Below are 22,564 nucleotides of genomic sequence, written 5' to 3' on the forward strand. Positions count from 1 at the left end.
CTCACTGTTTTTTGGGACTGTTTTGGTTATAAGTAAGCATATAATTGTTACATTTATAAGCTACTCATTTAAAATGTATATTTCTGTGCAGATCAGCTGTAGTTTGAGTTACTATAATAATTATTTTATCATATTTTGTAGACTTCAAATGCAGCAAAGAATAAGGCAGCGTACAGAATAGTCCAGGAAATTCCATCCAGCTCCAGTGATGATGATTTCATTGATGAGTGCAGTGATGATGAGTTCAGTGATAAGTCCAGTGATGATGAGTTCAGTGATAAGTCCAGTGATGATGAGAGTGGCTGCCAGAGCAGAACAGAGACATAGGAACTACGGACAGCCTAGGTGTGATGAACACAGAAGTGTTTGGAGATGCAGAGACTAAGATGTCAGTTTGTGTTTTCTTCCAGCATGCTACTAAGGGCTTGGTAATACTGTCCTGCATCGTTATAGAACTGTGTAGACTCAAAAATGTTTCTCTTGTTGGAGATAGTTTGCCATATTCAGGTGTAGGATTCACAGCTAGGACTGTTGATTGGTTTTGTTATTTACATCTAAACATTGGGGCCTTATGAGTTGAAAGTTCCAAAAAAATTGCTGAGATGTTTTTCAAAGGATACAAGCAAACAAGTGTTTGTATATTTACAATAGAACACAAGGTAATTAATTTTTATAGTAAATTCACAGTATTTCATGCTAAGTGCTCAGGCGCATGTAGTCCACTGGAGTGGACAAGTTTATAACTTTATAAAAAAACATATTTTGGGGGAAAAAAGAGTTGAACATTTTTTTTCATGTCCTGAGAAGAATAAAAGCACTTAAGAAAAAAATCTTGACCAAGGCTTTCATAATTCATGCATCAGAGGGTTAATGTCCGACAATATTTTCACCGACCATTAAGGTGTCACGGATAAATACAACAAAATAAAATGATATGACCAAGACAGTGTTAGTTTATAATAATAAACGCGAATTCACTGTGTAATTGTGTAACTTTATCACCTGGAACACGCTCTCACAGTCTGTTTCTAAAACCTAAAGAGAATTATGGATTTGATCAACTGGTCTCTGGATGCTATTGACACCCTTTTCTCAATGAGAAGTCTGGGCTCGGGAGAGCCCGAGTGTCCTGGAGGGACTTTCCCTGCCGGATACACGATGGACGGGTGGCAGAAATGGAGGATCGTGTGCCTGGCGGGACTGTCGATTGAGGACGCTGAAGATATCTACCTATTCGGAACCATGATAACAGGGTGCTCACACACACAAACTACACCCTTTTTGGCTCCTACCTCAAAGCACACTGTGTGCTGTTGATCTTACGTGCTGCACAATAATGTTTAATATTTAGTATTTACTGTTATATTCCCATAGATCATCGTGATGTTGTTTATTATGTTGCTCTCGTTTTCTTCTGCTTGTTTTCTTTTTTCATTCTCAACAGGTAAAATTAAAGAAGTATCTACTGTTATCTATTGTTAGCTAGTTTAGTGTGATGGTGTTGTTTTTATTATGTTGCTCTTTGTTGTTTGTTTTCTCTTTTGGTTTCTTATCTCTATACAGGTGATCCAGGTGTTTTGTTTGCTTTTCTTTTTTTTTCTTACCCCCTTTCTCACCATCTCTTCTCCCCTCTATTTTTCTTTCTCTCCCTCTCTTTCTTTCATTCTTTCTCCCTGTCCTATCCCCCAGGCATGTCTGTCCCATCTTTAAAAAACGAAAATAAAATAAATACATAATTATAATAAAGGTCAATCAAATGGACCAATATGGCAAGGCCATGATGATCCACTTGGTAAAGTAAATCCACTTGGCATCTTTCTTGGCCTTCAGACAACAATGGCTAAAGATCCAAACGGGACAGGCAAAAAAAAAGGAATACTTTGAGGACCTCCCTATTTCCACTGACACGTCTTCCATAGAGGAAGGCTTTTTTTTCAATGTCTAGCTAGCCAAGCGGTGCAAGGCTTTCACTTGGGTAGTATCTCATCTCTGAGATCAACAGAAGGGTTGGTGATAAAGACATTATACAGATCCGTTGTGGTGAAGAAAGAACTGAGTGAATAAGCAAAGGTCTCAATTAACTGATCGATCTACATCCCCACCCTCACCTATGATCACGAGCTGTGGATAGTGATCAAACACATATAAAGAAATCAACAGTTCAATGATGCTTTTATTTTGAAAGTAAAGAATAGAAAGAAATAACCCCGAGTAAGTTTACAGTCAGTTATGTGTGTCTGGATTCATCCATCCATCCATCCATCCGCTTGCGCTTATCCTTTTCAGGGTCGCGGGGGGCGCTGGAGCCTATCCCAGCTGTCATAGGGCAAAAGGCAGGGTACACCCTGGACAGGTCGCCAGTCTAACACACAGGGACAGACAACCATTCACACTCACACCTAGTGGCAATTTGGATTATCCAATTAACCTATCCCCACAAGCAGCATGTCTTTGGATGGTGGGAGGAAGCCGGAGTACCCGGAGAGAACCCACGCAAACACGGGGAGAACATGCAAACTCCACACAGAAAGACCCCGGCCTGATGTTAGAATTGAACTCAGGACCTTCTTGCTGTGCGGCAACAGTGCTAACCACCGTGCCACCGTGCTGCTGTGTCTGGCTTCAGATGAAAAATAAGGAAGCATTCCTCCACAGCACTGACACACATTTTATATCAAACTAAATCAGCTGTTTACAGTTTTATCATGATAGTCAGATTAGGTTTAACATCTGTTAAGAGTTTAAGAAAAACACCTGCATGATTATCAAAGAAGAGAAAAAGAGGAACTGTTGGAACTTAACAGGAAAGACTCCAGTTAAAAGCAAACATGTGGGCCAGCAGTCACCAAAATAACAGACTGACCAACACAGGACAGTGGAGCCAATAAAAAATGATGCAGTTTACCAACTTATAGAAAATAGTCAGGACCTAATGGAGGAGCAGCACTTTATGAAGAGCCGACTCAAAGAAAGGACAAAGAGAAGAGAATCACTAAGCATTTAACTGGATGTATTTGAATCAAAGATAACAAGAAGAAGTAAATTATCTGAGTCAGTAGAAACAAATAAACACAAAACTAGAACACAACCAGAAAGAGAGAGAGAGCAAGAAACTGATTATGGCAAATGATTTACTTCCTGTTTATCTAATGGCTAAGCTCCGCCCACATAGGTTAGTCCAAACAGGAAGTGTTGGAGCTGTCACACCTCTCACATGGTGAAAATCAGATGACCACTGAAGGTGATATGATGACTTTGACTGTCAAATATCGTTGAACCAGCCCTGACACGTACAGTCACCTGATCTCCAACCTCTAGAAGCAGTGAGGCTCCATTAGAGGCGCTTGACCACCCAGATGATTGTTCTTCATATGCAAGAAAAATGATCTCTTCATTCCTGAATAGATAAGCAGCTGTCTCTCTCCTGTCACGTCCTAGTACGTGCCAGTCAAAGCGGTAGGCTCCTCTCACTGGTGCAGTGAAAATACCTGTGGGACATTTGTTTTTGTTAAATGGAAAATCAGCTGTTAGAACATCTGGAACATCAGTCTGACATCAACATAGCTGAGAAGTGACATTCAGTGTTATTACCTGTGTTTTTGTTGTAGGCATTTCCAATGTTTGTGACAACATGTTTGAAGACCAGAGTAGTGTGGCCATTGAAGGGTCCAGTATTTCCTTCACCTTGATCCAGCAGAGAGGCTGAGAACGCCACCTGTTTGACTGAGAGAGAGAGAAAATTCATTTTAAACTTCCAGTTTTAGAGTTAGACTCTTCCCAAAAAAGTGACCATGAAAAAAACTTTACAGCTGAAAGCGTTTCACTGTCACAGAAGAAATCAAACTCTGTCAAACTGAAATTTGATTGAATCTATTTTTGAGGATCCCAAACTCGTCCTTTAGATCAGACAGGAAGGTATTTTGTAGCTTCTGCCAAGACAACAAACTGTGTTATTCAGTGTTTTAGTTGCATCTTGGTTTGTGCTTCAGACAAACATGAACTCAGTTTAATGTCATTCAGTAAATTAGATGCAGTAATGAACTTAATGTGTGTTCTGAAGCTTAAAGAGTGCTTTCACTTTGATGACCTGCACAGAGTGGGGATACACCTGTAAACAACACCTCTGTTAATCACAGATAACAATCACAAAAACCCTCTACTCGCTCTCCCACATTATTAGAACTACAAACATGGCTGCAGTTTTTATTTATTGCAATATCTGAGAGTCAATATTTTATGGTTTGGACTGGCTGTAGTTTCAAATACTAATTTGTGGTGGGGCTTGGACTGTGGTGCCGTGCGAACGTGGAGTTTTAGGCTTAAAATTAGAAACTGGTTGAAGGACGTACAGGCAGACAAACAAAAATCATCCATTCAAAACATTCTGACATCCTGTTGCCGGTTTTACGCTCATCAGTATTTGACTACTCAATCACTTGGAGTAAATCAGCACTACTGACTCTAAATTGTAATTCATATATTGTAATTTTAAATTGCTATTGGGAAGAGTTGTCACCATTAAAATTATGATTCTGCTTAAAATAAACTACACCGATACCTAATAAACCCTCTCTTAAAATCATCACTGGTAGGTCTAAAAACATGACGGTGGTCTACAACTACCAAATTTGTATCACTACTTCTGATCCAATAGATTAAAAATTGATTAAACCAAGCTTATTAGACAGCTCTTGGCTGGACCTGGAACAAATTTCTAATCTGCCTTTCATATACTCCAGTATCATGACTTAGTTATCTTAATTAATTCCCATCAGGATGGGAATTCTTAAAATTAAGAATTCCAAGTCTTCACTTATCCCATGTAAATGAACACCCATTAGGAACAATCCAGGTCATAAAAAGAAGATGTGAAATTTTCGAGTCATGAGTAACGTGTCATAGTCTAGAACATCTTATGCGAAACTGAAACTTGAATTAAAATATGGAATCAGCAAAAGTAATTTTCTTGAATATCAGCAACTGAAAGCCTTCATGTGAAAAATGTTAAATGTGTCTGAAAATGTGTCAAATATAGAGATATTTCAGCATTTCTATATTTCAGATTTCAACACAGTACCATGTTGCTGCTGCTGCTGCTTCATCTGGTTGACCTCAGTCCTCTGGTTCTGCAGTTCAGTCTTCAACTTTCCTGCTTGTTCTGAGAAAAATGTGAAATTGTCCTTCAGCACAAACTAAAGACATTTAAACACAGTGACACCACTTTATGGACAGATTATAAATTGATGAGCCAAATGTGAGTCAATTATCTGCACCTAACATTTCTACAGAGCAGAGCCCACACCTCCAGCAGAGCTTCAACAGCATCCCGAGGGAGAATGGCAACATTGAGTCAGAATGGACCATGTTCTGCGCCATCATTGCTAAAGCCGTGGCCCTGAGCTGTGGTTGCAAGGTGGTTGGTCCCTGTCGTGGTGGCAACCCCCGAACCAAATGGTGGACACCGAGGGTGAGGGGATAGCCACCAGGCAGAAGGAAGAGTCCTATCGGGCTTGGTGAGCCTGTAGGACTTTGGAGGCAGCCGATAAGATACCCACAGGCCAAGCGGAACATGGCTTGGGCAGTGGCCAACGCAAAAACTCGAGTGCTGGAGGAGTTTGGAGAGGCCATGGAAAAAGACTTTTTGATTGCCTCGAAGAGATTCTGGCAAACCATTAGGAGAATCATGAGGGGAAAGCCGTGCTCTACCTGCACTGTGTATAAGGCCAGCCCGTTCTCACTCCCAAAGCGTAACATTTTACGCTAGGTGACAAATCGTCACCATATTACGTTTTCGGCTACCCACCACGTTCCTAAATGATGACCTCGGAAAAAAGAGGAAATGTGAGAACAGTCTGGACTGAATCTACACATGTTCGCTCTTTTTCTTCAAATCGCTTAGAAGCACGCTATGGTCAGGGCTAGGGATAAGGTTAGGTTTAGGGCTGGAATACAGGGCTGGAACGTCTATTACTGGATTCATTGCACTGGATTCCAGCCATAACCCGCTGCGTACCATAAGAACGCCGAAGGTCTCCTTTCGCGTTCCCCAGGAACGCCGCGGGACGTGACAAAACGTCGACATGTTACGCCTCGGGAGTGAGAACACTCTGATAAGGCAGGTGGAGCACTGCTCACTTCGATTGAAAATATTGTTGGGCAGTGGAAGAAATACTTAAAGGACCTCCTTAATCACACTGGCATGTCTTTTGAGGAGGAAATATAGTCTGGGGATGAGAGGAACTATTCGTCTATCTCCGGAAGTGAGGTCACTGAGGCAGTTAAACAACTCCTTGGTGGCAGAGCCCCTGGGGTGGATGAGGTCTGCCCTAAGTTCCTGAAGGCTCTGGATGTTGTAGGGCTGTCTTGGTTGACACGCCTCTACAATGATGTGTGGAGATCAGGGGCAGTACTTCTGGATTGGCAGATTGGGCGTGTGGTTCCCATCTTTAAGAAGGGGACTGGAGGGTGGGATTCAACTATAGGGGGATCACTAAGTCCATGCCAGGGTGCTGGAAAGGAGAGACTGTCTGTTAGCTGAATCTCAGATACAGGAGGAACAATGCAGTTTTTGACCTGGTCATGGAACACTGGACCAGCTCTTTATCCTTTCAAGGATACCTGAGGATGCATGGGAGTTTGCCCAACCAGTCTACATGTATTTTGTGGACTTGGAGAAGGCGTTTGACCTTGTCCCTCGGGGTGTCCTTTGGGAGGTGCTTCCGGAATATGGGGTTATCTGGCTATTGCTACAGGCCATTTGATCCTTGTAAGACCATTGCTTGGTCCACTTAGCTGGCAATAAGTCGGACTTGTTCCCAGTGGGTGATGGATGCCGTCAGGGCTGTCCTTTGTCACCGATTCTGTTTATAACTTTTTTGTAAAGAATTTCTAGGCATAGCCAAGTGGCAGAAGGCTCCATTCGGGTGGTCTCAGAATCTCATCTCTGCTTTTCACAGTTAATGTGGTGCTGTTGGCTTCATCAGGTGATTGCCTCCAGCTCTTACTGGAATGGTTTGCAGCCGAGTGTGAAGCGGTGGGAATGAAAATCAGCACCTCCAAATCTGAGGTCATGGTCCTCAGCCTGAAAATGGTGGAGTGCCCATTCCAGGTGTGGCGCAAGTCCTGCCCCAAGTGGAGGAGGATCTCGCCCCTTTAAGTATCTTGGGGTCTTGTTCACGAGTGACAGGAGAAAGGATGGGAGATCGACAGACAGATTGTTGCTGCACCTGCAGTGATGCATGCGCTGTACCGGTCCGCCGTGGTGAACACAGAGCTTAGCTCTGGCTTGGCTTAAAAGATAGGGTGAGGAGTTCGGGCCAGCTGAGAGATAGTAACTCTCAGCTGGCCTGTGAACGCCTTGGTGTACGGATAAGCTGGAGGAGGTGGGTAGAGATATGGTGGGCTGAGCTTCTGGTCTTAGGCTGCTACCCCTGCAACCCGGCCCCGAATAAATGGAAGAAAATGGATGGATGGAAGGATGGATGGATGGCTTTCATACAGTACCTTCTGACAGCTGCTTCAGCTGGTTGATCTCAGTTTTCTGACTCTCCAGCTTTGCTTCTAGTTCTGAGAAAATACCATAGAAATAAAAAGAAAAATCTCACTGACAGCACACAGTAATTCACAGGTTTTTATCTATAAGTAGGAGAGTAACTGTGGCTCTCATTCTGTTCATGCTACACTGAGCAGTGGCCTCCTCCACGTCCCCACATCCTCCACCTCCACCTCATCTTTATCCACAGTCTGTGAACTCTGGCTGTCCCCTCTGTGTTTTCTGAATGTATGTAAAAGATGGCCACTAAAGCTTACCCCAGATCACTGGAAGAGTGATTTGGGTTACATTCTGCCATGTCCCGTGTGTCATTTTCCTGTCTACTCTCTACTGTTCCTCCCCCGATAATGACTAAAAATGCCTGAGGAAAAAAAACAAGATTTGAAGGCTAATCTTTTGGTCATATGTATATCCAGAACTCACATATACTTTTGGAGATATTCTCAGCTGCAACATTAAAAAAAATACCACCTTGTTGGAATATTGATGTTACACAGCTATGTCTTCATCCATGAAGAGTTTAAACAATCTGGATGTCTAACAAGTAAAAAGAGCAACTTATATCTGCAGGTAGAGATATAACACAGACTTTAAATGATGGTTAGAATTGTTGTGTCAGCAGAAACTGGTGTTTAAGTAAATGTTGAATTATTTGGTTTGGAAGAGTTTGCCATGAAAAGGAGCTGTGAGCTGTTTCATTATAAACACATTACAGTCAGTTCCTGATGTTGAGATGAAAAAAATGTTTTTTTCCTGGTATGAAATAATAGGATATTTTGAAATAAACATTTTTATAGGATTTTCTGTATGAAAAGACATAATAAAATAAATCATACTCAATGATGGTTTCGACACAGTACCTTTTGACTGCAGCTTCAGCTGGTCAATCTCAGTCTGTTGCTCTATAGCTCCTTGGGTTGAAAGAACTGCAAAATAAATTTGTTTCCCTGTACCATGAGTTTCTATGAAGACTACTTTAATATTTCTACAACAAAATATTCAGTCTCATAAGAAAACACATAACCACGAATGTTGGTCATTCCTGTTTCTGATCTTCTGGATGTTTCTGAAGTCACATTGATGTATGAAACTGTACCTTGATTCTCTCTCTGTAGGACAGTGATCCGCTCATTCTGCACAGCCAATGAGGCGGTCAGCTCTCTCAGCGCAGCGTGGATGTCCTGTGGACAGGACTGTTGGCCTGCAGTCTCAGTCTGATCTGCTGAAACAGAGCAGACCAGAAGCAAAAGTGGGAGAAACATGATGATCTTCATTCTGTTAACAGAAACCTGCTGTATAACTGTCATCTGTTAATCTGAGAGTTTTATAACGAGGGGAAAAGAGGCGTGAATGAGGAGGTTTCTGCCCCACATGTCCCCTCATCCTCCACCTCACACACTGCAGAGCCACAAGACCACGCCTCCTACAGGTGCTGTTGGTGAATGATTGAAGAAGCAGACTGCATGAATAAACAATCAGGGTCATGTAAACAGAGCAGGAATGAAGAGATATCGTCCCAAAAGTTTGATTCTGTTCATCAGTTCCCAACACTCCTTCATAAACAAACACCATCCAAGCATTTTCTGTAATCCTAAAACTGGACTTTGTATGTAAATAAATGTAACATTTTTTTCATTGAATGTTGGCTTGATCATGTCAGCTGTGACTTCACAGAGCAAAAGAGAGGAAACCTTTGTTTGTCAAGCTTGTTGAACAAAGTACAATTCGATAATGCTCAAAACCTCCAACACACTGATATCAGCTTCTCTATGATTACTGGAAATCAACAGATATATTTAATTTTCTTTGTAAATAACTGCTCATTGCAAAGCCTCTGTCCAGTAAGTGGGCGTCACAAACTGTGGGCAAGGAAAACCCACAAAATAAACTCTTGCTTTTTCCCAACAGACCTATCGACTTGTCACAGTAGTGAAAGTACAGGTGGAACTAATGTCACTTCAAAACCAACCACACAAGTGCCAGTGTGTTAGAATATCTCCACCAGACCCAATTCAATTTCATAATTTTATTCAATTTTAATCATATGACCCCCTATGAGCAGCACTTTGGCGACAGTGGGAAGGAAAAACTCCCTTTTAACAGGAAGAAACCTCCAGCAGAACCAGGCTCAGGGAGGGGCGGGGCCATCTGCTGCGACCGGTTGGAGTGAGAGAAGGAAGACAGGATAAAGACATGCTGTGGAAGAGAGACAGAGGTTAATAACAGATATGATTCAATGCAGAGAGGTCTGTTAACACATAGTGAGTGCATCATGGGAATCCCCCGGCAGCCTACGTCTATTGCAGCATAACTAAGGGAGGATTCAGGGTCACCTGGTCCAGCCCTAACTATATGCTTTAGCAAAAAGGAAAGTTTGAAGCCTAATCTTAAAAGTAGAGATTGTGTCTGTCTCCTGAATCCAAACTGGAAGCTGGTTCCACAGAAGAGGGGCCTGAAAACTGAAGGCTCTGCCTCCCATTCTACTTTTAAATACTCTAGGAACAACAAGTAGGCCTGCAGAGCGAGAGCGGAGCGCTCTAATAGGGTGATATGGTACTACAAGGTCATTAAGATAAGATGGGGCCTGATTATTTAAGACCTTGTATGTGAGGAGCAGGATTTTGAATCCTGGATTTCACAGGGAGACGATGAAGGGAAGCCAATACAAGAGAAATCTTTCTCTTTCTAGTCCCTGTCAGTACTCCTGCTGCAGCATTTTGGATTAACTGAAGGCTTTTCAGGGAGTTTTTAGGACTTCCTTTTTTTTTTCTTTTTTTTTTTTTCCTGTCCCATTTGGTTCTTTAGCCGTCAGAATTTTTGTCTGAAGACCAACAAGGATACCCAATGGATTTACTTTGCCAAATGGATCATCATGGCATTGCCGTATTGGTCCATTTGATCGATCTTTGTTTTTATTATTTATTATATTTTATTTTCAGATGTTACAGACGGGACAGACATGAGTGAGGGATAGGAAAGGGAGAGAGAAAGAGGAAGGAAAGGAAAAACAGAAGGGGAGAGGGACAGTGAGAAAGGGGGGAGAAAAAAAATCTCCTTGATCACCTGTTGAGAGGAGAAGAATAGAAAACAAGCAAAAAAAAAACAAAAAAACAAAGCAACATACTAAACACAACACCATCGCATTAATCTAGCTAAGTGTAAACAGCAGTAAATACTAAATATTCAATGTTGTTGTGCAGCACGCAGGACAGATGTGCTTCGAGGTAGTAGCCAAGAAAGGTGTAATTTAAGTCTACGAGCAGTGAACACCCATGTGCACACCTGTGTGGATCAGCGCGCTTGCATTCAAATGGTTTCCACATGTAATGGTCTGCAAGAGGATGTAGCGAGCCCCCAGGGCAGGCCATTTTAGGACTTCCTGATAATAATGAATTACAGTCGTCCAGCAATAGGAATAATAGGAAGTAATAGGAAGACACTAATGGTGTCCACCATTTGGTTTGGGGGTTACCACACCGACAGGCACCAACCACCTTGCGGCTGCAGCTCAGTGCAGCAGCATTGCCAATGGAGGTGCTGAACATGTTCCACAGTCTCCCTCGGAATGCAGTTAAAGCCCTGCTGGAGGTGTGTGATGAAGATCTCACAGACTGGGACCTCTGCTAGGCATTCCCAGCACACCCTTACTGTACGTTTAGGTGTGTTACACACTGGCCTGGGGGGCTGGAGTGCAACACAAGAAAAATAATAAAAAGAAGTAAATCACACAGCCACAGCTTTACAATGACTACTCGTTTTATTAACTTGACAGGTAGCGAGCGTCAAGGTGGGCATGGCCAAAACAACAAACAAAACACACTGGAAATGAATCAGAACTAACTTACCTACAGGGAGTGCAGAATTATTGGGCAAGTTGTATTTTTGAGGAATAATGTTATTATTGAACAACAACCATGTTCTCAATGAACCCAAAAAACTCATTAATATCAAAGCTGAATGTTTTTGGAAGTAGTTTTTAGTTTGTTTTTAGTTTGAGCTATTTTAGGGGGATATCTGTGTGTGCAGGTGACTATTACTGTGCATAATTATTAGGCAACTTGACAAAAAACAAATATATACCCATTTCAATTATTTATTTTTACCAGTGAAACCAATATAACATCTCCACATTCACAAATATACATTTCTGACATTCAAAAACAAAACAAAAACAAATCAGCGACCAATATAGCCACCTTTCTTTGCAAGACACTCAAAAGCCTGCCATCCATGGATTCTGTCAGTGTTTTGATCTGTTCACCATCAACATTGCGTGCAGCAGCAACCACAGCCTCCCAGACACTGTTCAGAGAGGTGTACTGTTTTCCCTCCTTGTAAATCTCACATTTGATGATGGACCACAGGTTCTCAATGGGGTTCAGATCAGGTGAATGTAACCCGATCATTGTTTGAGTATGGGATTTCTGATTATTTGTAGTCACTGAACGCACCACTGTGCCGTGCGCTTAGCCACTCTCTAGTCCAGCTACAGAGTTTTTTCCTTCCGTTCGTCCGATGAGGCGCATGCTGCTCTCGTGCCCTCTGCGAGCTGGAAATTCGGGTACAGTAGACATTTGAGTTGCTGTAAATAGTTTTAAAAACCTTTTATATGTGAAGCTAATGATTTAATATCTTGTTAGAAAAAGGAGTCTTGTAGCGGTTACGAACGTGAAGCTGAGCTGAATCCGACAGCCATTCGCCATTACACGAACCCCTCTGGTGAGTTAGTTTGCAGCTCATGTTCGTATGAAATGTTTTGTGTAGTGATGGCCAAATGAAGCTTTCCGAAGCACTGAAGCTTGTATTGAAAAACGGTTCATTACTCGAAGCTTTTCAACACAGTCCTCTCCGGTGACATCTGGTGGTGAAAATTTTGGAGAGCAGCTTGAATCTGCAAAATAAAACGGACTGCTCAATCATCACTGCTCACTCAAGAGTGGAGTTCTCTCTGATATTGGGCCACCGTTCCGTTGCTTTGAACATGTAATTGGTTTTGTTTACTCGATTGGGGGGCTGAAAAAATGTAATGCGTATTTGCGTAATACATTTTGATCAATAAACTTTCCCTATTTAAACATGCACTATGGTGTGGCCTTTCTTTGCTCATAACTCCTTGATGTTGGTAAATACAATAAGTGAGCAATATATATAATATACATATGAGAATGCACAGCACATTATGGAGTATGCCCCTGCTGTGAAGTCCTGCCTCCATCTACTTGTCATTTAATCACTGGACAGCTGGACAGGTTCATACAAAATATTAGATGAGGCCAATTGTCCTATACATATTTTTGACCTAGGGGTGGGATTGATTGTGAACTGGAAAGGGAAAATGCTTAGGGAGCTGAGTACGGCTGCATCGTCACTGATTTGTAGAATCATTGTGATTCGATACAGGATCCGATTCAATTTGATTGGAATCTGGAAAGTTTTGCCTCAGTCAGAAATATTACAGTTCTGATCATTTAACAGTATATATTAGAGCTGGGCGATAGAACGATAACGATATGTATCGCGATATAACTTTTACTCGATAGAGAAATTAAGCTATCGCGATAGACCTCGCCGCTCTTGTCCTCTTAAAAAAAAAAAAAAAAAAAAAAGGTCAGCCAATCCAAATAAAGTAGCGCAGAGCCGAACCAATCACAGCCGCAGCGTCACGTCACGTGACTTGTTACGTACAGCACAAGTGCCAAGCCGCACATGTGTATTTGTTTGGGAAGCAGCCAGCGGGTAATGGAGGAAATGAGTGTGCCGACTAGAAAAATCAACCGAGCGTGACCGAAGAGAAAACAGATGATGGTTCCAACGCCGGAGAGATTGTCGAACGGAAGAGCCATAGAAGTTCCGTAGTGTGAAGGTATTTCTGCTATTTCAAGTCTGACAAAAAACAGAGTAGCGTGCACTGTAAATGAAAGCAAGTCTGGAAATACAATAAACTGGTGCATGCGTCACATTGTGCGCCACGTTATTGTTTCGGTGAAATGAATTTCTACAATACTGTTAATTCTACTCTCTGCAGTGTTTGTAAATGACCCAGATTATTTGTTTATTTGATATTTTTCAAACAGTTAAATCCCTGAACGAATTATACTTTATAATATAGATTAAACTCTTATTTTGAAATTCGTAACGGGCAACTTCCGGGAAGGAAGATCGTACCGCAACTGCTTGCCGCAGAAAGGATTAAATGAGAAGGTTATCGTTTTCCATCCATCTTAAAATTAGCATCTAGCTGGAAGGCGAACAGGTATGTTTGTGTGTTGTACTTGTTGTTTACATTTGTAAATGTATTACTTGATTGTTAATAAGTTTATGAGCGATCTAGCAGGCTGATGCTAGCACCTCCTGTGCCTTTTCTGTGAATTGATTAGCATAACAGAAACGTGGTTATATCAAGTGAATGTTTGTTTTATGTTATGATTACAGCTCTTACGATGTGTCTATGGCAATTTGTGAATAAATGGGTTGGAATACCCCACCATGGTCCATCCGTAATGATCATTGAGTGCATCGTCTGAATAAAGTCCGGCTGGAATGCTACAGTAAGAGCTGATCCCCCGCATCATCCTGCTGCCATCCTGCACCACGGAACCACGAGGACGAGTCACGGAGCTGTGTTGCTATTCGTCTGGGATTGACAAGACATTTCACGGAGCAACTCAGTGCCATTCTATGGGTCTTCTAGACAGAGACTTTATAATCATCATGCAGCTGGCTTAATGGTTTGATGTGACGGTCAGAAAAGGTATGGAACATTTCATTCTAATCGACAAGGAAAGGACATTCATTCTCATCAGTGGTGGTTAAAGGGAGAGAGAAGGTCGTCAACTACTGTGGACATCTGCTGCATTAAGACACGACGGACATGAAGTAATAACAAGTGAAGTAATTTTGTTTATTGGTATTTACCACCACTACTGTATATTTATCATTCTTTCTACTGACTCAAAAGGGGGTGAAAGAGGGGCATTTAGTTCAATTTGTAACTGTACAATAGTAATGGTGTATTGATCTGTGTTTAGCATAAGAGGTTTACTTTACCACATCAGTTTGCAACAGCTAGCAGGTTGCATTCATTATTTTATACATTTCTTCTCAATGTTGTGTTGGTTATCCACTTCTATTTCAACTTGGTTTAAAGTGCAAAGATTCTCCTCCCTTCTGTTAATGCAGCCTGTAAGTTATAGTAACCACAAGCAGCTCATTAACTAAAGCCTGCAAATTAGATAAGTAAATAACATAAACACGAAGGAAATGGAGACTCCCTCCTCACAAACAGAACTAGAGCATCAGATAGTCGACCTGCAGAATAAAATCAAAGGGCTTAAAGCGTCTCTTGAAGACACATCAGAAACTACGGAAATAGAAATTTTGGAGAAGGAAATTCAACGCAGAGAAGAAACGTTGAACAACTTACAAGGTGAGCTTAAGGAAGGCCTCCGACGTTCCACTCGAACAAAAATCCCAACTCCAAAGGCGCTCGAAATGCAACAGGAGGAAGCAAGAAAAAGGGAAAGAAAGTTCATCTCAACGTACGAAAGATGGAAGATTCGAGCCCGAGAGTCAAGAGAGCAGCTCAAGTCAGACATTAGTAAAGGCGAGCTGGCATCTTTGATGGATTCTTTGGAGAAAGAGAAAGAAACTGTGTTAAACGCTTACCTTGAAATACGAAGTCACATTACACCTTCTCCAGAATTAAGACGTCACGTTGACAGTTGTGAGGCAGTTACAGCCGAAATTATGAAAGTTACCTACGAGAGAATGTCAGATCTCGATGGTGATTATGATGCAGAACAAGTACATTGCCGTCTCAGGGAGCTGCTTAAGAACAGCTACGCACGCTCCATCTATGGATCCACTGCATCTAGAGTGACAAAGTCAATCCGTAGTCACAAAAGCACTACTCTGACACTCAAACAGGCGGATGCAGCAGCAGAGCTAGCTGCTAAGGAAGTCGAATTTGAAGGGTTGCTGGAAGAAGAGAGACAAATGGAGAAGATAGAGGAACAGCACAGAAAAATGGAAGTAGAAAAACGCAGACTTGAACGCCTTCAAGCAGAAAAGAATTTGAGGGCTGCTCGGGCCAAACTGCAAGTCTACAGGCAGGTAGCCTCGCAGGAAGGCAGTCTCCATTCCTCTAATAGTTCAGTGGGAAATCATCATGTTCCCCCTGCTATCAACCCTCCAACTCCCACCGTCACAGCATCGCCACCCGACCTAAACGTGTCATCCCTTGCCCAAGCCCTACAAGACAGTATGGCTCTAAATAGACTTCCAGTTCCAGAGCCGTCTGTATTTAGTGGGGACCCCATTCAGTTCATTGAGTGGAAAACTTCATTCATGTCACTTATTGACAAAAAGGCCATCTCCCCAGCAGACAAACTTTATTACTTGAGGAAGTATGTAGGCGGCCCAGCTCGTAAAACATTAGAAGGAACTTTCTATAGGAATGACAGCGACGCTTATAAGGATGCGTGGAACAAACTGGATAACAGATATGGCCAAACCTTTATTATACAGAAAGCCTTCAGAGATAAGCTCACAGATTGGCCAAAGATCCAACCAAGAGATGCAGAAGGATTAAGAGACTTCTCAGATTTCTTAAACGCTTGCCAAGATGCAATGACACATGTGAAGAGCCTCGAAATACTGAACGACTGTGAAGAGAATAAGAAGCTAATCCTTAAACTACCAGAGTGGATAGCATCTCACTGGAACAGGAAGGTTACTGAAGCCTTAAAGGGCAATAAGGAATTCCCCAGTTTTAAGGACTTCGCCGCATTTATGGCGACAGAGGCAGAGATTGCTTGTAATCCAATCACCTCAGCTTATGCCCTCCGCAGCTCTGAGTCGAGCACTGCAAAACAAGGCAGCAGAGACCCTAAGAGGAACAAGGCAAGCGTTCTAAACACACAGACTGAGGCTGACACCGAGAGGCTCAAGCCAGTTAAAGGAAAGGAAAGGTCTCCTTGTGCCTTCTGTCAAAATAATCAACACAGACTACATGGATGTCCCAAGTTTATTGCTAAAACTCTGGAGGAGCGTCAAGATTTTGTCAGAGAACATAAGCTCTGCTATGGCTGCACCAAACCTGGACATAGTGCAAAAGACTGTCGACATCGACACTCATGCAACACGTGCAAGGGTAAACATCCCACTTGTTTACACGATGACAACTATTTAAAGAAGGAAAGAGTTCTGCCACAGGAAACCACTATCCTGAGCAATGCCGGCCAAACGGAGGCTGCTGCAACTTCAATGTCAGTGATTACCGGACAGCCAACTAACACATCAATGATTGTGCCTGTGTGGGTGTCAAAAAAGGATACAGGAACTGAGAAACTGGTTTACGCCTTGCTGGACACGCAAAGCGACACGACGTTTGTTGACCAGGAACTGAGTGATGTATTAAAGGCAGATTCCTGTCCAGTTAAGCTGAAGTTAACTACTATGATTGGACGCGACGTGATCGTAAAGAGCCAAAGAGTCTCAGGGCTTTGTGTTCGGGGTTATCGCTCTTCCCTCCTCATCGACCTTCCTCCTGCTTATACCAAGGATTGCATACCAGTAAACAGAGCCCATATCCCAACATGCGAGACAGCTAAAAGGTGGAATCATCTCTCCAAGGTCATAGAAGAGATTCCACCTCTACAGGACTGTGAGGTTGGTTTATTGATAGGCTATAACTGCGCACGAGCAATGGCACCAAGAGACGTCATAACGGGAGGAGACGATGAGCCTTATGCAATTCGTACCGACTTAGGATGGAGCATAGTTGGTGGTACGTCGACATGCCCCGACACCTCAAGTACGGCGGGACAGTGCTTCCGAGTTGCAGTCAGGGAGCTCCCACCAGTCACTCCGGCAGATGCCATTCGCATTCTAGAGTCTGACTTTAAGGATGCTAAGGAAGACGGCAAACCAGTGTCTCAGGAGGACATCCTGTTCCTGGACAAACTCAAGAACCACATCGAAAAGAACAGTCTAGGTCACTACGAGATGCCGTTGCCCTTTAAGGAGAGACCTACCTTACCTGACAACAAACAGCTTGCAGTCATACGTCTGAGCCATCTAAAGAGGAAGCTGTTAAAGGATGAAGGGTACAAAGAACAGTATATCAAGTTCATGGAGGAGGTCATAGAAAGGGGTGATGCAGAGGAAGTCCACGATGATGGGAAAGAGGGCGAAAAATGGTACATACCTCATCACGGTGTATTCCACGACAAGAAGCCAGGCAAACTGCGCGTGGTGTTCGACTGCTCTGCCAAGTACCAGGGAACCAGTTTGAATGATCATCTGCTCACTGGACCTGACCTGATGAACAATCTCAACGGTGTACTTCTTCGCTTCCGGTTGCACTCCATTGCATTGATGTGCGACATAGAGAAAATGTTTCACCAATTTCATGTGAAGAAGTCAGACCAGGATTACCTGCGCTTCCTTTGGTGGAAGAAAGGAGATCTCGGTGCACAGCCCCAAGAATACCGTATGAGGGTGCATATCTTTGGCGCAGCCTCATCCCCTGGCTGTGCGAACTACGGATTGAAGCATTTGGCTACAGAAAATAAGGACCGATACCCATTAGGCTCTCAGTTCATTCTGAGAAATTTCTATGTCGACGATGGAGTCACAAGTACAGACAGCTCAGAGAAGGCTATCAAGTTAGCAGAAGAAGCCAGAAAACTTTGTGCCCTGGGTGGTCTTAGGCTCCACAAGTTTGTGTCCAATGACAAAGCTGTCCTGGTAAGCATACCAGCAACTGAACGTGCATCAGACATTAAAGACCTCAACCTTGCCTTTGATAACTTACCTTCAGAGAGAGCGTTGGGTATCCAATGGCACGTCGAATCAGACTGCCTGAAGATCAGCACCAACCTTAAGGAACAGCCTGCAACACGTCGAGGCATATTGTCCATTGTTGCATCCCTGTACGATCCCTTGGGTCTCATAGCCCCCTTTTTGCTCATTGGAAAGGAAGTGCTGCAGCAGATGTGCTGCCATGGAACAGGTTGGGACGACCCTCTAACCAACGAACTTCGTCCACGGTGGGAGAAATGGAAAAACGACCTCAACAACTTGGAGAGGATAAATATACCCCGAAGTTATGCCCCGGCAGATTTCGGAAGGGTTATTAAACGTGAGTTACATCACTTCTCCGACGCAAGCACTACTGGCTATGGACAGTGTTCATATCTGAGGCTTAGCAATGAAGAAGGAGACATCCACTGTGCTTTAGTCATGGCCAAATCTCGTGTCGCCCCAACAAAGGTCACCACGATCCCAAGATTAGAGTTGACGGCTGCAGTCATCTCTGTGAAAACCAGCAATGTTTTGAAGGAAGAACTTGGATATGCGGACATTGAAGAGCATTTTTGGACCGATTCCAAGGTTGTACTAGGGTACATCAATAATGAGGCTCGACGTTTTCATACATTCGTAGCCAACCGTATCCAGAAGATACATCTCTACACGAATCAAAGGCAATGGAGATACGTCCCTACTGACCAGAATCCTGCGGATCGTGCTTCTAGAGGTTGTTTTGTCCATGAGCTAATATCATCGGACTGGTTTACCGGCCCTGCATTTCTATGGGAAAAGGGAGTTGACCTCTCAGAAGAGGTGGCTCCGGAACTGTCAGTCGGAGATCCAGAAGTTAAGGAAACACGGACTCTAAACACGGAAACTGTAGAACAAGATTCTCTTACTTATCGGCTGGCAAAGTTCTCATCCTGGACTCGTGCCATCTGTGCAGTGGCTCGCATTCTTCGAAGGATCAACAAGGATAAGTCAATCGGCCTCTCTACAGTGCAGGAAAGAGAAGAAGCCGAGCGCCTCATCATCAAAGATCTGCAGAGACAAACATATTCGGAGGAAGTGCGGCTACTGAAGAAAGGTTGTCAGCTGCCACCTCATAACAAGCTACATCACCTCAACCCCTTCTTGGACAACAATGGTGTGATTAAGGTGGGAGGTCGACTCCGTGATTCAAACCTTCCTCTCTCAGTTAAACACCCTACCATCATTCCAAAGGAACATCATGTTACAAGGATGATCATAGCATACTGTCATGAAGAAGTCAAACATCAAGGCAAGGGGATGACTCTCAGTGCAATTAGGACAAGAGGTTACTGGATACCAGGAATTGGCAGGACGGTTGCATCCTATCTTCGCCGATGTGTAGTTTGTCGGAAGCTTCGGAGACGGACTGAAGAACAGAAAATGGCCGATCTCCCTCCAGAGCGAGTAAATCCATCTCCACCCTTTACCTACTGTGGAATGGATTGCTTTGGACCCTTCTATAGCAAGCAAGGACGTAGTGTGCGAAAACGATATGGTCTCCTTTTCACCTGCTTCTCCTCCAGAGCCATCCATATTGAAATGCTGGAGGATCTATCTACAGACTCATTCATAATTGGACTGCGCTGCTTCATTGCTATACGTGGAGCCGTACGCCAGATCAAATCTGACCAAGGCAGTAACTTCCTAGGAGCCAAGAATGAACTGCAGGAAGCCCTCACGGAATTAGATGGTGATAAACTGACGAACTTCCTTTCTAAGAAGCAGTGTGACTTCATCCTAAATGCTCCTGGATCAAGTCATGTTGGTGGATTGTGGGAGCGTCAAATTAGAACAGTCAGGAGTGTTCTCAACGCGACCCTTGGACTCTCACCTGGAAACCTACCTGATGCTTCCCTCCGAGCATTCTTCTATGAAGCAATGACGATAGTTAATAGTCGTCCTCTCACTATTGAAAACCTACATGATCCCAACAGTCTTGAGCCACTGACACCAAACCACTTACTTACCCTGAAGTCTACCATGGTCCTTCCTCCCCCCGGCAAGTTCATAAGGGAAGATATGTATGCGAGAAAGAGATGGCGCCATGTACAATATTTGGCCGAGCAGTTCTGGAGCCGTTGGCAGAAAGAGTACTTAGCCAACATTGCCTTTAGACAACGCTGGCACACCCCAAAGAGAAACCTGCAGATTGGGGATATAGTCATAATGAAGGATGAAGACTTGCCCAGAAATGAATGGAGGTTGGGAAGAGTCGTAGAGACTACAATGGACAGAGATGGACTGGTTAGGAGAGTGAAGCTCTGTCTAGGTGACAGGAAACTTGGCAAAAATGGTGAACGTCTTACTAAGCGGTCAGTGCTCGAACGGCCAGTTCAAAAACTAGTCTTATTGTTGGAAGGTGACTAGTCCATTCCTTGCATACTATGCTTCTGTTGTTTGGTCATTATTTGTATTATGAAATCATTGTGTTCTTTCTTCCTATGTTTATGGAGTTATGTTTTTGAACACTAATGATTTGGTGGGAGTGTAAATGACCCAGATTATTTGTTTATTTGATATTTTTCAAACAGTTAAATCCCTGAACGAATTATACTTTATAATATAGATTAAACTCTTATTTTGAAATTCGTAACGGGCAACTTCCGGGAAGGAAGATCGTACCGCAACTGCTTGCCGCAGAAAGGATTAAATGAGAAGGTTATCGTTTTCCATCCATCTTAAAATTAGCATCTAGCTGGAAGGCGAACAGGTATGTTTGTGTGTTGTACTTGTTGTTTACATTTCGGACAATTTGTAAATGTATTACTTGATTGTTAATAAGTTTATGAGCGATCTAGCAGGCTGATGCTAGCACCTCCTGTGCCTTTTCTGTGAATTGATTAGCATAACAGAAACGTGGTTATATCAAGTGAATGTTTGTTTTATGTTATGGTTACAGCTCTTACGATGTGTCTATGGCAATTTGTGAATAAATGGGTTGGAATACCCCACCCCGTCTGAATAAAGTCCGGCTGGAATGCTACAGTGTTTAAATGCTTACATATACACACAGTTACTGTCCGTCCACACATACGACTCGATTCTGCTTCTATGCCCCAGCTTTGTTTACTTTTTCCCACCGAGGCTTCTAGACTTCTGATTGGCCAACATTTCTGCACGGTTAGGAATCTAGCGCCACCTGCTGCTTTGGCATGTTCATAGCAGCGTTTTCCTTCATTTCTGCCTTTATGTGTGGACGGGATTATTTTTTAAAACGAAAACGGAAAATCTCCGTTTTCAAAAACACCCGTGTACGTGTGGACGTAGCCTCAGTCTCTGACTGGAAGCGCTAATTCGTCATTCGGCTTTTGTCAGACTAAAGTAACTGTTAAAACTGTTTGAAAAGCTCAGCTATACAACAAGGAGAGATTGAGAATTTCCTTTTAGTTCTCAGTTTATTTGATATTGACAAAAGTCAGTCAGTTTTGTCTGTTCTTCTGTAAAACAAACTAAGATTTATTTTTAGAATTAATATTTTGTTTCTAAGTGGAATTGACAATTTAGTCTGTTTCGTTTGTTCTATTTTGAAACTTAAACGCTTTAGCGGCTGCCTTTTGTGTAGTTTGCAATATTTGCCTTTATTTATCTGAAAAAGTCTCATGTTCCTTAAGTACATCTACCCTGTTGAACTTATTATGGGAAATAAATATTTAAATAAAAACAAGCTGCTGATTATTTCACATTTTACTTGTGAGCAACGGCACATTTAAATCTTACAAATATAGTTATTTGGCTGATATCGTGATAGATATCGTTATCGTCTGAAATGAAAAAAACATATCGTGATATGAAAAAATCTCATATCGCCCAGCTCTAGTATATATCCATAATTTCGTATCTATTAAAATAAAGCTGACACATGTGAGATTTAATTAGAGATGTAAACAGAGAGTTATGAAACCTGCAGCTGCAGAAGCCAGCAAAAAAAAAAGAGGCAAACACAGCGCGGACCGGACGACACATCAAAATCTGACTCTGACGCGTCGGGTCCGCGCTCTGTGTTCACGTTTGTATGCAGAATCCGTAAACCTGCTCCCAGTTACTGTTTTAGCTGTATGGTGTTTGACGACATGTTGTGAGGTTTAACCTGAGATGCTGGCGTTTCAGGCATAATAACGTTAATTTACAAATCGGCACAGGATTGTAATGAATCAATATCACTTTATT

At 42.7% G+C, this 22,564-nt stretch overlaps 2 protein-coding genes across 2 annotated transcripts in view; one reads left to right on the plus strand and one right to left on the minus strand.

Annotated features, from left to right (window-relative positions):
• Positions 1 to 22,564, minus strand: part of LOC309715203 (uncharacterized protein) — a 56,008-nt gene that overhangs the window by 9,840 nt on the left and 23,604 nt on the right. The gene's annotated exons all lie outside the window — the stretch shown is intronic.
• Positions 16,844 to 21,324, plus strand: LOC309715138 (uncharacterized protein). Its single transcript, XM_082547984.1, has 2 exons — positions 16,844 to 21,107; positions 21,297 to 21,324. Exon 1 carries the CDS (start codon positions 16,853 to 16,855, stop codon positions 20,762 to 20,764), a length of 3,912 nt encoding a protein of 1,303 aa, XP_082404110.1. The 5' UTR covers positions 16,844 to 16,852; the 3' UTR covers positions 20,765 to 21,107; positions 21,297 to 21,324.

This window comes from Aulonocara stuartgranti (assembly GCF_965226115.1).
Source record: "Aulonocara stuartgranti genome assembly, chromosome: 10".
Lineage (NCBI taxonomy): Eukaryota > Metazoa > Chordata > Actinopteri > Cichliformes > Cichlidae > Aulonocara > Aulonocara stuartgranti.